The sequence below is a fragment of the Petaurus breviceps genome, unplaced genomic scaffold (genome assembly GCF_028583685.1).
Source record: "Petaurus breviceps papuanus isolate PSGF00001 unplaced genomic scaffold, PetGlider_PUasm1.0 90897, whole genome shotgun sequence".
Classification (NCBI taxonomy): Eukaryota; Metazoa; Chordata; class Mammalia; order Diprotodontia; family Petauridae; genus Petaurus; species Petaurus breviceps.
Genome location: NW_027187374.1, coordinates 7996107 through 8011216, shown reverse-complemented (window position 1 = coordinate 8011216; position 15110 = coordinate 7996107). Strand labels below are relative to the sequence as shown.

Genomic DNA, 15110 nt, shown 5'->3' with positions numbered 1-15110 from the left:
ATGTATGAATGACTGTGAAGGAAACTACAAAGTAGATGATGTTATCAACAAAAACAAACTCTCCTTAAATTCTTTCTTACCATTACTATGTCCCCAGGCTGGATGGTGATTTCATCATGGCTCCTTGATTCAAAAGGGTACAATGCTCGGTAATATACTACCTTTACATCCTCTTGCGTAGAAATAGCAAGTGGGCCTTTTTCTGTTTATAAAGATGAGGGAAAGGAGATAAAAAAAAAACCCCAACACATTTAATAATGAAGTAATAACAAAAAGCAAAGGATGCAATCATCAAAATCTTCCCTTGGATCTCCCTTAATATTCCTGAAACGTCAAAGTTGACTTGGGAAATTTATAAAATACATATTGAATGACAAGGTAGATGAAACTCTGCTATCAGCATTTCAGACACGTTGGGCAGTTAGTTAAATTCTAGTTTTTGCATACAAAAAAAGCCTGCTTCTTCTCTGGAAAGAAAGAAAAAGAAAAAAGGGAAGAAGAAAAGGAAGAAGGAAATAGGGAAAAGAAGAGCCAGAGGTCACCTTTTTATAGTGCTTTCAAATTTGCAAAGCACTTTTATTATCTAAATACTGACAGTGGGTTCACCTTGCCTTCACTTTCTTTCTGAATTTTGGCTTGGGCTTTCATACTCTGCAAATGTTGAATGGAATGAAGTTGTCAGGCTGTAAATTAAAACTTAATTCAGCCAAGGAGAGAATCCATATAGCTGTGTGGTGTGAAAATTTTCACATTTATAAAAAATATAGAAATAATAACCTTTGATGCAACACATATTTCCATTATAAAAGTACTGATTTCACAAACATCAGATTATTGAGGTCAGCCGCTCTCTAAATCCCCTGGGGGTAAAAGTAAGTCTACCTGTCTCAAAGCAAAAATAATTTAATGATAAAGAACAACAACAAATTCTTTCTCTAATAATTCACTTGAACTCCCCATAGCTCAAGTGCCATGACCCACATTCATCTTCTTACATTTCTTTGGAAGGTAGAAGATGATATTAATTTTTACTGGGTTTAATACTGTGTTATACATCTGGGAGCATTTTCTTATTATACAAGGGCAAATTTTTCCAACTAAAGAAACAAGGGCATAACAAAGTTAAGGGGTTCCTTGCCCCCCCCCCCGGAAACAGAATGATAACAATGATAAAAATCAAAATTCTTTACAAATGACAAAGGGAAAACATGATTTTATTCAAGGGCAAGTAACTAATTGAAAACTATGCAGCTGTATAATCTCTTTAAAAAGTTATTCAGATGACACAGAGGCTCAGTCCAATCTCATATAACTGATGAGTTCTTACCAAGGCTGGCCTATTTCAATTTAACCAACTCATATGCAGGGCACTGTGCCACTAATCATTGTAATTAACTTAAATGACGGGTCTTTCTTTTGCCTTTCTTTTAAAAAAATCTCTCCCCCTACCTCAAATTAGTAAGGTCCCATGCAGACCAAAGAAGCCAACAGATTTTTCAAATGGTGTAATCCATAAAATGATTCCATTCTGAGGCCAGATGTACTGAATGTCACAAATTGTGTGTGTATGGAAAAAAGTTGTATTTTCTGCTGTTGAAAGAGTTGTACAATTCCTAGGGAAAGTTATCCTGAAAGTGCATCAGAACATTAAGATGCTCCATAGAAAACAGAGGCAAAGCGAGGGGGGGGATTGGTGTGATAATGTTTTATACCACTTTTGTTAAGCTCTCCTCATTATTAGAGCTGGCTGACACACTACAGCTACGGGAAAAGGGTTTGGTCATCCAATGATGTCATTACAATCTGCTTAACTGTACTTCTTTTTTTACAAGGGAGGGTGTCGTATAGTAGAGGGAGTACTGGGAAATGACAATGATTTCCCACCCACCCCAAAAGCATTCATAATGCATTTTTTTAAAAAAAACTGTTTGAGCCTATTAAGATAATGACTTTAAAGAGTGAAAAGGTGATAACATGCACTTACCTACTCAAAATTAGAGCCTTTCAGTTCTATCAGTTGTGTTGCACAGAGGAGTTATTAACTTCTTTTCTATGTGTATCATATAGAGTCTGATTATATTAATAAAATAATCCTTACTGGGTCAAGAAAGGGTATACTTTTCTAAAACTATTTCACCCACATTCTCTCCTCCCATACCTGTAGATGAGCTGGGTGTCTGGAGACTAGGCTTAGTTGGTTCTTGATGTTGCTGAAAAAGCTTACTCAGCTTATCTTTCATTTCCTGTTTGCCTTTTTCCTCACCGTCCTTTTTCTTGACTGGTTCTTCCCTTAGTTTCTCTTCATCATGGAGTTTTTTTGGCTGTTGATACTCTTCATCCTGTTGAACTCGGTCAAGCCACTGCTTATCTTGTGAACGTCTGCCAATGATTATTTTTTTTAAATGACAAATTAAATGAGTCTCAGTATTAATTAGTATGGTGACTGAACAAATTCTGGATTTGGTGTCAAAGGAGAGAACTCAGTGCCAATATTACCTCTGACACTTAACATGAGCAAAAAATTATCTTAATTTCTTTGAGCCTCAGTTTCTTCCTCTAGAAAATGGAATCATGCCAATAGTATCTACCTCATAGAGCAAATGAGATAATGTAAAGGGCTTCACAAACCTTAAAATACAATATAAATTACAGTTATTATTATCGCTGATAGTTCTTTTCAAAATAGAGGCTGGCCAATGGGAAATTCAGTAACAACAAGATACTTCTTGAGGAATACAAAGGCACAGATATAAGTACTCTGGATTATATTTCTATTGCCGTTGTTCTATGTTCCTCTGGAGCACCCGATAATTAGAGAACTTATCCAATTTCTTTATTTTTAAAAATAAGAACAAACCAACTAGCCTACAGAGGCATTCTAATGATTAAGAGAAAAATATATTTCACATGGTTTTTAATTGTAAAATTTGTATGCAAATTTTTATAACTAATTTAAAAATTTTTTATAACTACAAGATGTTTTTATTACAAATATAATTATAAATATCATTTTGCTTTGACAAGTCAATGACCAGACAACTGAATTGTTCTCCCAGGCAAACACATGTCTTCAGTAGTCTTATGCTTCATCTACACACACACACACACACACACACACACACACACACCAGTCTGAGCACAAAAGCCAAATCAGCAGGATGATTATTTTGAAAACTAGTTGGTTATTAGATGCTATTAACTAGCAGTTTTATTCAATTTAATTAGCGTTTTCTTTTTCTAACTCACTTACATATATAAAGTACTCTCACTCAGCTAACCACAGGGAGCAGAAAATCAAGATAGTTACTGAAACTCACAGGAAGAAAGATTTGAAGTTATTTTTCCCCCACATCATAAATTTCTTACTGCATAAGGAAACTACCATATGTGTGCAATAAAAAGAAAATAATTCTATAACTTATTCCCTAAATGATTATACATACTCTAGTCCCACTATAGCTTCTCTCTCAGCATTTTCCATACTTGAATTGCTGAAAAATTGACCATAAGGAGAACCAAATTACAATAGCCTAATTCTGAATATATTTGAAAAGTAAGCTTAAAGCATTAAAATTTAGAGATGAGGAAAGAGAAAAGAGAGGAGAGCAGCAAATAGAAATTGTGGCATTAACTTACAAAATGGTATCATTTCCAGTCTATTACATAATTTATTTTAAGTGCCCTCATTGGAATTCAGTAAATAATGAGCATGATGTACAATACATGGCCTTGTAATAATATATATTATGGTCTTTACACACATTTGCTTTGCCAAACTCTCATCTCAAATATAATGTGCAGGTAAGAAAGCTATACTAAGCAGAGTATATAAGTGGAATCAAAGAACTCAATAATATATAAAACTTTTTTTTTCAAAATAAAATCTATTTTTAAAGTTTTTTAAGTTAAGTGTAAGAACTTTTTTTTTTTAAAAAGCAATGGGGGTTAAGTAACTTGCTCAAGGTTACATGGCCAGTTATTTCTGGGTGTGGTGCTGAGTATCTGAGCCCGGATTTCATCCAGGTCATCCCGACACTGGAGCCGGTGCTCTTATTGGTTGAGCCACCTGGCCGCCCCAAGTGTAAGAACTTTTTAAATGTAAAATTTCATTTGTATGACAGGTAAAAGAAAAATGAAAGTCTAGACAATATATCAATCAATCAAAGAGATTTAAGTGCTCTTTTGTGCCAAGCTCTGGGGACAAAAAAGACAAAAATAAAAACACCACTCGCTCTCAAAGAAATGATATGTATATCAACCGGCACATATAAATATAAGAGGAATTTGGAGGGAAGAGGGTGGAGGGCACTAGTAGCTGAGAGGAATCAAGATACATTCCACCAAGTTGCACTTTGAAGGAAACAAGGGATTCTAACAGATGGTGGTGAGGAGGAAGGGCATTCCAGGCCAGGATACTGGGTGCAAAGACTAGAGACAGGAGATTGAGTGTTGGGTGCTGTGTGTGTGAAGCACAGCAAGAAACTTAGTTTGGCTGGACTGCAGATTATGGGAAAAGGAGTATTCTAAATTCAAAAGGTAGGATGGGGTCAGCTTATGAAGTGACTTTAAAACTAAACAGCAGTTCATATTTTATCCTAAAGGCAACAGGCAGTCACGAGTCTCCTGAGAAACTGATATAATTATAGTCAGAACTGCATTTTATGAAAATCATTTGGGAAGCTAAGTGGACTATGGATTGGAATTCCTAATTCACTGATCATGTGGAAGGAACTGGAATACTCTTTGTCCCTCACTGTAATTGCTAGGTCCTCCCTTTATCATCATCGCTCAGCTCTCCTTTGAAGTGCATTCAAGACACATTTATCACCCAACCAACACACTGGTAGCTGTTATCTATAGACCTTCTAAGGTCACTTAGACACTCTAAGGAAACTCTTCTTCCTTCCTCAATATATCAGTGTCCTAGCACACAGTCTTCCTCAAATGTCCATAAAAAGAAACCTAAAGCATTCACCAAGATATCCCTCTTTTCACCTCCTCCTCACTTTGTATCACCCAGATGCCTTCTACCAAAATTTCCTCCTTCGCTCCCATCTCACACGAAGAGGTAGTCTTTTTCCTTCTCAAGGCTCAAGTCCCTCTACACACAAATGATCTCATTCCACCCATCACCTCCAGACTGCCTTCTCTATCATCTCTATTCTCTGTCTACTGGCTGCTTCCCTGTGATCTATGTACATACTCATGTTTCCCTCATCCTCAAGAAACCTTTACTTGATTCATACAACCTCACTATCATCCTATGGTTCTCCTTTTTGTGACAAAATTCCAAAAGAAGGCTGTTTCTAATTGGTACCTCTCCTTTTCCTTTGAGTCTTCATAAGTCTCTGCAATCTAGATTCTGACCTCATCCTTTAACTGAAACTACTCTCTCTAAAATTACCAATGATCTCTTACTTACTTGCCTTTTCTCAGGCTTCTTTCTTTTGGACCTCTCTATAACTTCTGACATTGTTGATCATCTACTTCTCCTTAATACTCTCTTATCTCTAGGTTTTTATAACGTGGCTTTCTCATGGTTTTCCTCCTACCTGTCTGACCATTTCTTCTCAAACCCTTTTGCTTCATCTTAAGCCAGGACATATCTGCAAACCCTGAGTACCCCCCAAACCACCATTCTGGGCCCTCTTCTCTTCTCTCTCTATTATTTTGCTGAATGATCTCATCAGCTCCCATGGATTCAATAATCATCTGTGCAGATATATTTATCCAGTCCAATCTCCAGCTGCCTATGGGACATCTGGATGTCCTTTAGACATCTTAAAGTTAACATATCCCAAAATGAACTCATTATATTTCCTACCAAACCTTCCCCTCTTCCTAATCTCCCCATTTCTGCTGGGAACATCTATACCCTCCTAGTCACCCTGGTTCACAATGTAGATGTCATCTTCTACTTCTCATATCAAATTAGTTGCAAGTCCTGTGGATTATACCTTTGAAACATCTCTTCTATATGCCTGTTCTTTCTTCTGACACTGCCATCATCACAGGGCATCATCTCATACCTGTACTATTACAACAGTCTTGGTCTGCTTGGTCTCCTTGACTCGAGTCTGTCTCCACTTCAGTCCATCTTTCATTCAGCTGCTGAACTGATCTTCCTAAAATGTAGACCTATGTCATCCCTCCTCCATTTTCAATAAACCCAGTGGTACCCTATCACCCTTAGGATTAAATATAAAACACTCTGTCTTTTATAGTTTGGCCCCTTCCTACTTTTCCAGTCTTCTTATAACTTACCCTCTTCCATTCCATGATACAGTAACATTGGCCTCCTTGCTATTCTTCAAGCAAGACACTATTTCCCAACTCCATGCACTTTCGTTGGCTATCCTCCTGGAATTCTCTCCCTCTTTGTTTCAGCTTCCTGGTTTCCTTAGCTTCCTTCAGATGTCCCACCTCCTCAAGAAATTCTTTCCTGATCTCTCTAATGGTAGTTCATTCCCTATGACACTACTTCTGATAAATCCTTTATATAGCTTATTTACACAGTTGTTTGCACATTGTCTCCCCCATTAGATTATTAGCTCCCTGAGATAGGAACTGTTTTTTTATCTCTTTGTATCCCTAGCACTTAGCATAAAGCCTGGCACATAGTAGATACTTAATAAATGCTTGTTGTTGTTGACCTGAGATAGAGACCAATTAGAAGGCCATTGTGATCATCTAGGTGAAAGATACTGACAGCCTATAGTTGCCATGTGAGCAGAGAGGTGGAAGATGAGAGAGACAAAGAGAAAAAGAGAGATGGCAAGGGAGGGAGAGAAGAAGTAAGATTTGGCGACTGAATCGGACATATGCAGTGAGGGAAAGTGAAGATGTACCAAGGCTGTCTGAAGGGAAAGAAAATAAATATAGCATTGTACCTACTGAGTTTGAAATGCATCCGTGTCAAAAACAGCTAACTGGCGATATATGAGAAAGATTGGTGCTGAATATATGTATATGTATGTCTGTATATTAAACACGAGTGTTATATCCACATACGTACCTATTTATACATATACATGTATACACTTATGAGTTACCTCCATAGAGATCATAATTAAACCAAAAGGAACTAATAAGGTCATAGAGTGAGAAAATATACAGAGAGAATAGAGGATGACAGAAACTTGGTGAACACGGACAATTAAGGGTCATGATATGGATGATGAACCATCAGACAAGATTGAGACGGACCATTCCAACAGGTAGGATGATAGTGAAGAGTGAGCAGGTCATGAAAACTCAGCATTAAGAGAGTATACAGGAAGAGAGTATGGCCAACTATGTGAAACAGACATCGAAGTAGACAGGCCAAGCCATCAAATCCAGAAAATAAGAGATCAGGGGCAACTTGGGAGAGTTATCTTTTTCAAGATATCTTTTTCTAGGAGTTTGGCCCATATAATATGGTAGAGAAGATGGTAGTGTTAATGAAAGTTTTTTGTTTTATTTTGTTTTTTTAAATGGGGGAGACCAAGGCATTTTTGTAGGCAGGAGGTAAGGAGCCAGAAGACAGGGAAAGGCTAAAGAACAGGGGAGGGAGATGATTCAGTTGGGGGAAAATTGAAGAAAATGGGATCAAAATTACATGTACAAGGGATTGGTCTTGAGTAAAACAGTCACCTCTTTATCAGAAATGAGAACAAAGAACCTAGAGTCTTCTCCCAACTCTGCACCATGTAAAAGTGCAAAAATGTTCCCTCCACCAGTTCATGGCACCAACCACCAAAGCAAGAACACACTAATCATGCTCAGTGCATTATACTACTAATAATATTTATAAAACATTTAAAGGTTTACAAAGCACTTCACATATATTATCTCACTTACCAAGACAAGTCACAGAGGATCACTTACCCACAAAAGAACAAGAATCCCTTCTAAAAATCAATAATGGTTGGCAGTTGGCCAGACATAAGGAAAGGAAGGACTCAAATGTGACTATGGGGATGGCTGTGCATAACATTATCAAAAACAGTAAAGTTAGAGAGGTGATTCAAGAGGAAAGAAAAGTTTGGTTTTGGAAACATGAAGTTTAGGGAACACTTCAGTCTTTTTTTTTTTGGAGGGTTGAAGGCAAGGCAATTGGGGTGACTTGCCCAAGGATACACAGCTATTAAGTGTGTCAAATGTCTGAGGCCGGATTTGAACTCAGATCCTCCTGACTCCAGGGCCCGTGCTCTACTCACTGCACCACCTAGAAGTCCCTACACTTCAGTCTTATTGGGTTAAAAAGAATAAGAAATTAGAATGAATAAAAATTTATGTTCTTGAAGAACAAGGACATCAACAGAAATCTCTTCGGTCTCTATCCAGATAATCCAAACATTTGAATCTTTTTTTCCTCATTCCAGTGAAATCTGGATGGGACCTTAGAGGTGATCAGTTCATGAACCCAGAGCTGAATAAAGTGTCTGATACATAGTAGGTGATTAATAAACATTAATTGATTGATTAATCCCTTCAACTAGTCCTGACAAGTCATCACACTGCCTTTCCAGTTCGTTCTTTCTGATTCAGAGGTTCAAAATGAACTTGATTAAGATTTCCCTCTACTTAAAAGGATAATACGTTCTTTTGCTTAGCTGTGTAGTGTACTCAAACAAAAATAGACACACCAAAAAAAAGTGTGTATCTATGTGGGTGGGTATAATTTGTACTCTAAGCAGCTGTGACCATTTTTTCTCTTTTTGTGCTCAAGTCTATATTTGCTATAGGAAGAAAAAGAAAAGAAGGGATAGAATAACACGATGTGTGAGTTCAGCTGGAGAAACACTGAAGAAAAGTCCATCACAGTACTTTGATTCGGTCTTGGCTCTCCTGATTGTCACTGTTATTAAAAAGCTGTGAACTGGAAATGTATTTTGGTTTGCAAAGGAGCAAACCAACCATTCTCATTTCCTTGTATAATTCCAATATTAACACAGCAATGGGACTAGAGAGTTCTGGGAACCAACTCAAAGTTATGTGGGCTACTTAGGCTGTAAAGACTTTCATTCACACAAAAACTAAAGCAGGTGACTTCCTTTTTTTTTTTTTTAATACTGGAACTATTTGGAGAGGTCTGGGTGAGAAAGAAAGAATGAATGTATTAAATCCCTTTCACAACTGCCCACAAAAACAGAAGAAACTTACCTTTGGGTTTCCTCTTTTTGCTTTTCTAATTCTACTGTTTTCCTTTCTTTTTCTTTCTGTTTCAACCTTTCCGTCTCTAAATTCTTTTGTTTTTGGAGTTGTTGCTTGTTATGTATTTCTCTTAGTTCCTAAAAGTGACCAAAAACACGAACCAGCATTTATACAAGGTTAGAGTCATTTATAGCTGTTTTGTTAGCATGCGAGGTTTCCTACAGAGGAAGGTTGTAATTCTTAGGGTCTGTTCATAGAGTCACCCATCTTCAGCAGGGCTCTCACTGCAGCAAAGTGATCTTTTTATATTCAGCTAGGGTGGTGTCCATAAATAGAGTACAGGACCTGAAGTCAGGGAGACCTGAATTCAAAACCAGCTTAAGACACTAATTGTGTGACCCAGAGCAACTTGCTTAAACTCTGTCTGCCTCAATTCCCTCAACTCTAAAATGGGCATCTTAATAGCAATCTACCTCCCAGTGATATGAGCATGAAATGAGCTAATATTTGTAAAGTCCTAGGAACATAGTTGGGACTTCTGCTCATTTCCTTCCTTCTATGCCTTTTTTTTTTTTGCTTTTAGGAGGGGAGAAGGTAGGGCAATAGGGGTTAAGTGACTTGCCCAAGGTCACATGGCTAATTTTTATGTTAAGTGTCTGAGGCCATATTTTAACTCAGGTCCTGACTCGAGAGCTGGTGCTCTATTCACTGTGCCACCTAGCTGTCCCACCAATTAGCTCTTAATTGGCAATTTGATGATCTTTTCTTAGTCCTCATTATTCTTAACCTGCATTTGAGACTGTTGACCATCCTCTCCTTCTGGATACTCTCTAGTCAAGCTACTGGTTCAGTGGATAGAATGCTGGGCTTGGAGTCAGGAAGGCCCAAGATGAAATCTGACCTCAGATACTTTCTATGTGCCCTGTGCAAGTCACTTATCCTCTTTTTACCTCAGTTTCCTCAACTATAAAATTAGGATAAGAATAGAATCTTAAAAAAAACCACTTAGCATGGTGCCTAGTATACAGTGTTACATAAATGCTTCTTTCCTTTCTAGTCTCTGGGTTTCCATGACATTATTTTCTCCTGCTTCTCCTACTACCTCACTACCCCTTTTCTCATTATACTTTGCTGGACCATCATCTATATCACATCCCCCAACAGATGGTGTTTCCCGAGGCTCTGTACTTGGCCCTCTTCTCTTCTTTCTCCTGATACCCTCTTGTCTGGTGATTTTTTTCAGCTCCCATAGATTTAATCATTATCTCTTTGAAGATGTCTTCCAGATGTATATATATCCAGGCCCAACCTCCTCTGAGCTTCAGTCCTGCATCACCAATTGCCTATTTCACACTTGATGTTCCAGGGGCATCTCAGACTCTATATGTACAAAACAGAAGTCATCCTTTCCCCCAAATCTGCCCCTCTTCAAAACTTCCTTATTTCTGTCAAGAACCATCTTTGCAGGGGCGGCTAGGTGGCACAGTGAGTAAGAGTGTTGGCCCCAGAGTCGGGAGGACCCAGGATCAGTTCCGGCCTCAGATACTTAACACCCACACACACACAAAAACAAAACTGGCCGTGTAACCTTGAGAAAGTTACTTAACCCCAATTGCTTAAAAAAAAAAAAATCTTTGCAATCTCCCATGTTTGTAAGCTTGACATTATCTTCAACTTCTTAGTGCACATATTCAATTGGTTGTCAAATCCTGCCATTTCTACCTTCATAATGCCCCTTGCATTTGTCCCCTTCTTATTCACATAGCCACCACTCAAAATAACTTTTTAATTGGCCTCACTGTCTCTTTCTACTCCGGTCCATCAAACACCTCCCACCCCCCACTCCTACCCCAGATATCAGTGATTTTGCTTAAGGGAATATCTGATCATTTTATTCACATATTCAGTCAACTCCAGAGGCTTCCCAATTCCTCTAGACTTAAATATAAATTTGTCATTGTCTTTTAAATCTCTCTTCACAACCTGGTCCCAATCTATCTTTCCAACTTTATTATACATTATTCTTCCTTCCACATGATACAAATCAGCCAAACTGACCTCTCAGTTTTTCTGCCACCTCTGTACCCTGAATGGACCATACCCATGCCTGAAGGGCACTCCTGCTTCATCCTTGGTCCACATAATTCCTCTGTTCTTTTAAGATGTATACTACTTTGTATATAACTACTTTTATTGATTTGTATTTGTTCCCTTTGGTATATATTTATACATGTACTTGCTGTGTCTCCTGTTACAATCTAAGTACTCTTTGAGGAAGGAGTTTTCATTTTTGTATCTGGATCCTCCTCACCTATCATGACCCTGACACCTAAAGAGTTCTCAAGAAATGTTCATTGACTTGTTGATTATAGGGGAACAAATCAGGCTTGAAAAACAAATAATTTTGAAAACTATGAGTTTTTGGTACATTTTAACAATATACTACTTTCAAAGAATTGTTCAACCCCTATTATTATTTGCTGCTATTTGTTGGAAAAAATCAAGTCCATAAAAGCATTAATAGAAGGTTTCAGTTGAACAACATACCAGTAGGACGTTACATAATTTCTATGAATAAAAGAAGGAAAATTTTACCTTTCCTTTTGCAGAAAACCAATGGCCCTGAAAATACTACATAAGCCCCTTCAGAAATCATTTATCTTATTTATCCTGCTGAGTGCATCTTTTCTTGATTACACTGACTTCTCTTCTCACATCTTCTATGTTGTACTATATTTTTGGAATAACCTCCTATCTCACTTTTTATAAATATATGTTCAATTTTCTTCAGAATCTTTCCTAAGAACTCTTCCTAACTAAAGAGGTGTGTGTTGTCATTAACCACTCAAGACAAAACCAGTTCCAGCTTCAAAAATGAAAAAGAGAAATCTACATTTTGATGATCAAAAGTTTAAACCTATTTACCAGTGTTAAGAGATTGAGTAGTAAATTTCTTGACAGGCTCCTGAAAATTAAATTTTTGCCAAGTCATTCAATTCAGGTGTTCAAAATGTAAATAAGGATCAAACTTCTGATGCAATCTACTTCAAAGGGAAAGAACCACTAAAAGTAATAATAACAAAAACAAATAATAAGAGAAAAATTGATTTGCTTTCCTCATAAAAACCGCATGAGGCAGAAGTGTAGGTATTATCACCACATTTTATATTTGGCTGATATATGAAATAGAGGCTGAGAGAGAAGGGCAGGTAACTTGGGCAGGGTCACAGAGATAGTACCGGAGAGAGCCAGGTCTCCTAACTCCATGTTCTGTGCTTTTTGAAGTCCTCTGCCCTGCTTCTTTATCTGTATTATTTACAAAGCACATGACAACACTCAACACTCTAAAACAAGATGCAAATATTTATTCCCAGGTTAACCTCTTAAAATATCTAACCAGATAGAATAAGTTAACCACCAAGGTAGTGTAATTTATGAAAACTACAAAGTCTGAAATGTCCCCTAACATTTTACCCTTACTGTCCAGGCCATTGCTCACAACCTTCCTTCATGCCTAGAAACTCCTATTACTACAGGGACCCTCTTTTGGGTTAGATAACAAAAAGCAGGGGGACGTTCTCCAGGAGGCTAATGTTAACTGGGATGGGACTAAGGGAGCTTTCTGTCCTCTTCCCTCTGTCAGTATCTTCATAGATCTGGGATTTTATCATTGTGGGCATTACTTCCAATAGGAAAGACTGCAACTCATCCACACCTTCTTAGCCTCTTAGGTTATTTTTTCTTTCTTTCCAAAAATTTATGCACAGGGCATTCACCCACCATGTTAGAAGTCTTTCTCTAGTTCTTTGCGAGGATACCAGTGGGACCAACTGACCTCTTCAGTGATTTCTTACCATAAAATTATTTTTTGTTTAAATTTTATTCTTTTTTTTAGCCATCACTTTCACTTCCAAATGCCTCTCCCCCACCTAACCTACACAGTTACCTTTTTGTTAAAGAAAAGGGGTAGAGGGGAAGCAGCACAACAAAAATGTCCAAAATATTATGTGAATCTGTACCATATACATTTAGTCTTCTACAACATAGATACTATACCTATATACCACCCCGCCACCTGCAAAGGAGGGAGGTATATTTTCTCATCTGTTCTTCAGAATCATGCCTGGGCATCATCATATGTGGCCTTTTATTTAATTTGGGGGGTTCTATCTATTTACATTTTTATAGTAGTCATGCATATTATTTTTTGTTTTGGGCTGACTTCATTCATATCATAACATCAGTTCATATAAGTTTTCCCATGCTTCTATGAATTCTTCATATCCTATGGCACAGTAGTATGCAAGTACATTCATGTCTCACAATTTATTTAGTCATTTTCCAAATGATGGGGAGAATCTACTTTTTTTTTCCAGTTCTTTGTCACTACCCCCAAAGAACTGCTATGAATATCTTGGTGTATATGGGGACTTTCTTTCTGTCACTGATCACCTAGCAACATTTCCCTAACTCTTGCTACATAACTGGCCAATCTCAATTTCAACTCATATACCTCTCTGATGGAATCTTTTATTCAAGTCAAACACATGGTCCTTGGATGGCATTTGGCCCACAATACCCATGAATACAGCCCAAACCATAATAAAATGTAATTGGGAAATATTTAACAAATCAAAAATCCAATAAAATAGGTAATATTAATATGTGGTTTTCTATGTCAATATGAAGCCCAAGGGGAACCTTAAGTACAGACTCTATTTGAGTTTGACATCATTTCTCCTTTGATGAAATGAGCATTCATCACTGGCCTAGTAATGCCCTTCAATATTGGTGACCCACAACTTTCATTAATAATTTAACTTTTGAGTTTTTCATTTTAATTTTGACTGTATTATACCATGACTTGTAGCCACATGGTTTCCTGCTGATGTCTATTTAAAAAAAGAGAGGTTGCCTTGTAAGATATATAGAATCTGGCCCTAGCAGGATAAGATAGAAGACAGATAAATTTAAATTAGGCTTTGAGAAGAAGAAAGTACATAGCAGCAATAAGATCAATGAGGGGATGTAGGGCATGAAAGGAGAGAATAAGGGAAAAGGAGACTTAACATGGCAAGGTAGGCTCTGGTCCTATGTCATAGCAGAAGCCCTAGGCTACTGGGGAAAGCATGTAGCTTTAAGCACTGGGAAGGAAAGTTCTGAATGGAGAAGCATCTGGACCAAGTTCCTAAATAGGGAATGGGGAAGATAGAGCAAAGATGGAGAGGGAGGACAGACGAGATATGATGAAAACAAACATGCCTGCTCCTGAAAGTCAGTCCTGTGTTGGGTTACCAAAATTCTGTATTGCAGATGAAAAGCAACATTGAGAAAAAATATTTAAACTCGTCATTTCCTTTATGAATTACAGAAGTTTTAAAATGAGATATGCTATAAGAGCGTGACATGATATGATGTGTAATATGTGATATGATGTGATATAATGATAAGTGGTTAGACAAAAATATTAATCTATGAAATGATTTAAATGGGATAAATAGGAAAGTAAATCATAAGCTAGCCTCTTTAAACTTGTATTTAATTACTTTTAGTGATACTAACTGAAATCCCACTGTCCAATACCTTTAAAAGTTAAAACTCTGAGATAAGTTTGACCTACTCTACCTTTAATGAACAATTTAAAAGGTATTGGATGAAAGAGAAAGGGATGTACTCAGAACTTTCCTTTGTTTAATATAAAGTTCTATATTCCATAGCAAGAAATCTTTAAAATTCTCAAGGCTTAAAATCCATAATGATGGCAGTGTGCTACTGGGGAGAAAGTCAGTGGGTTGGGATTCAAGTCCCTTATTTACCAGTTTCCATTTACTTATTTACTAGCTGTACTGAACTTGGGCCTTCTTAACCTAATAGGTCCTCAAAAACCAAAATTCTATGAACTTCCTATTCATAATTTTTCTCATGCCCAATTTATTTTCTAATGGCATTTTCTTTTTGGTTCTACCTCAGCT

At 37.3% G+C, this 15110-nt stretch overlaps 1 protein-coding gene across 7 annotated transcripts in view; it reads right to left on the bottom strand.

The window, feature by feature from the left end:
* The window catches only part of ITSN1 (intersectin 1), a 327970-nt gene that overhangs the window by 146535 nt on the left and 166325 nt on the right, over nucleotides 1-15110 (bottom strand). For all 7 annotated transcript variants that reach the window (XM_069074954.1, XM_069074950.1, XM_069074953.1 and 4 more), the window contains 3 exons: nucleotides 9148-9275; nucleotides 2159-2379; nucleotides 81-202 (listed from right to left, as the gene is read on the bottom strand). In XM_069074954.1, the coding sequence (XP_068931055.1) occupies nucleotides 81-202; nucleotides 2159-2379; nucleotides 9148-9275 (471 nt within the window). The remainder of the gene's footprint in view (nucleotides 1-80; nucleotides 203-2158; nucleotides 2380-9147; nucleotides 9276-15110) is intronic.